The sequence below is a fragment of the Austrofundulus limnaeus genome, unplaced genomic scaffold (assembly GCF_001266775.1).
Source record: "Austrofundulus limnaeus strain Quisiro unplaced genomic scaffold, Austrofundulus_limnaeus-1.0 Scaffold1398, whole genome shotgun sequence".
NCBI lineage: Eukaryota > Metazoa > Chordata > Actinopteri > Cyprinodontiformes > Rivulidae > Austrofundulus > Austrofundulus limnaeus.
The window spans coordinates 25,319-26,564 of record NW_013953800.1 but is presented as its reverse complement, the minus strand read 5'-3'; the positions used below and the strand labels follow the sequence as shown (position 1 = coordinate 26,564).

General features: G+C 37.9%; 1 protein-coding gene across 1 annotated transcript in view; it reads right to left on the bottom strand.

Annotated features, from left to right (window-relative positions):
• Positions 1–430, bottom strand: part of LOC106535255 (eukaryotic translation initiation factor 3 subunit A-like) — an 8,299-nt gene extending 7,869 nt beyond the window's left edge. Inside the window, exon 1 of the mRNA XM_014032216.1 lies at positions 248–430. Coding sequence (XP_013887670.1) covers positions 248–430 — 183 coding nt within the window. The remainder of the gene's footprint in view (positions 1–247) is intronic.
• Positions 431–1,246: the final 816 nt, after the last annotated feature.

The window sequence follows — 1,246 nt, the reverse complement described above, 5'->3', positions numbered from 1 at the left end:
TATTTATACATCTTAAAATTAAACTTTACAAGTGTTAAAAAACAACTCATTTAGAGTGAAAATCTGCTTTTGTTTACTAAACTGACAACGAGCTAAAATCTGATTGTTTGTATTAATTATAACAGGATTCTTCAAAGATCAAAACAACCGTCTGATGAAAATAAAGTTTGTTTTATTACCAGTTCATCAAATAATTAAAAACCTTCCATGAAAATCAGAAATTAAAACAGAACAAACGTTAAATAACCAGAGTCGAGTCCTCAGCACCAAGTCCAGCTGTCTGAGTGCAGGTGGACCAGGACTGGCCCTGGTCTCTGATCCTGTCTGGGGTCCTCAAGGACAGGACCTTAAGGTCTGGCTCTGCTTTATGCAGATGATGTGGTTGTTTTAGAGTCTTCAGGTCTTCATGGTGAACTGGGCCGGTCCACATGGTGTTAACTGAACACATGTGGGGGTCTGGTTGGTTCTGGTCTGATGCAGTTCTGGTTGGTTCTGGTCTGATGCAGGTCTGGTTGGTTCTGGTCTGATGTAGGTCTGGTTGGTTCTGGTCTGATGCAGGTCTGGTTGGTTCTGGTCTGAGGTTTTGAACGTATCATTGAAGGATTTGGCTCATCACTGTCATTAAGTCTGATGACTCAGCAGGTTGTGAACAACAGAACTGAGGTCACTGTTGAACTGACTGAACGCTGACTCAGCGTTTTCTGCTCTTCAGATTATTTATATTTATAAAATAAACTTGTTGCTCAGAGTTTGTGATATTTTAACCGTTTGTACATTAAAAGGTTCGGCTCCTTCAGTAGACTGGTGCTGCTGGTTTTTGTAATTTTTTTACTTTTCAGAAAATTTGACTTCAAATAAAAATCCACTAAAAACCATTAAAATGTCTTCAGTTCGGTTTAAAACCTGGTTTTCATTTGTTTATTTAGCTTTTAGGATTCATCTTCAGACCTTTAGCTCTTAGATACAACGTTCCTTATTTTAGCCCAAGTTTGTAGAATTTATGTTTAGCATCTGTTTTGATGCATTTAGCTTTTAGCTTGTGTTCCACTGCATTTAGCCTTTAGCTTGTGTTCTACTGCATTTAGCTTTTAGCTTGTGTTCTACTGCATTTAGCCTTTAGCTTGTGTTCTACTGCATTTAGCTTTTAGCTTGTGTTCTACTGGATTTAGCTTTTAGCTTGTGTTCTACTTCATTTAGCTTTTAGCTTGTGTTCTACTGGATTTAGCTTTTAGCTTGTGTTCTACTG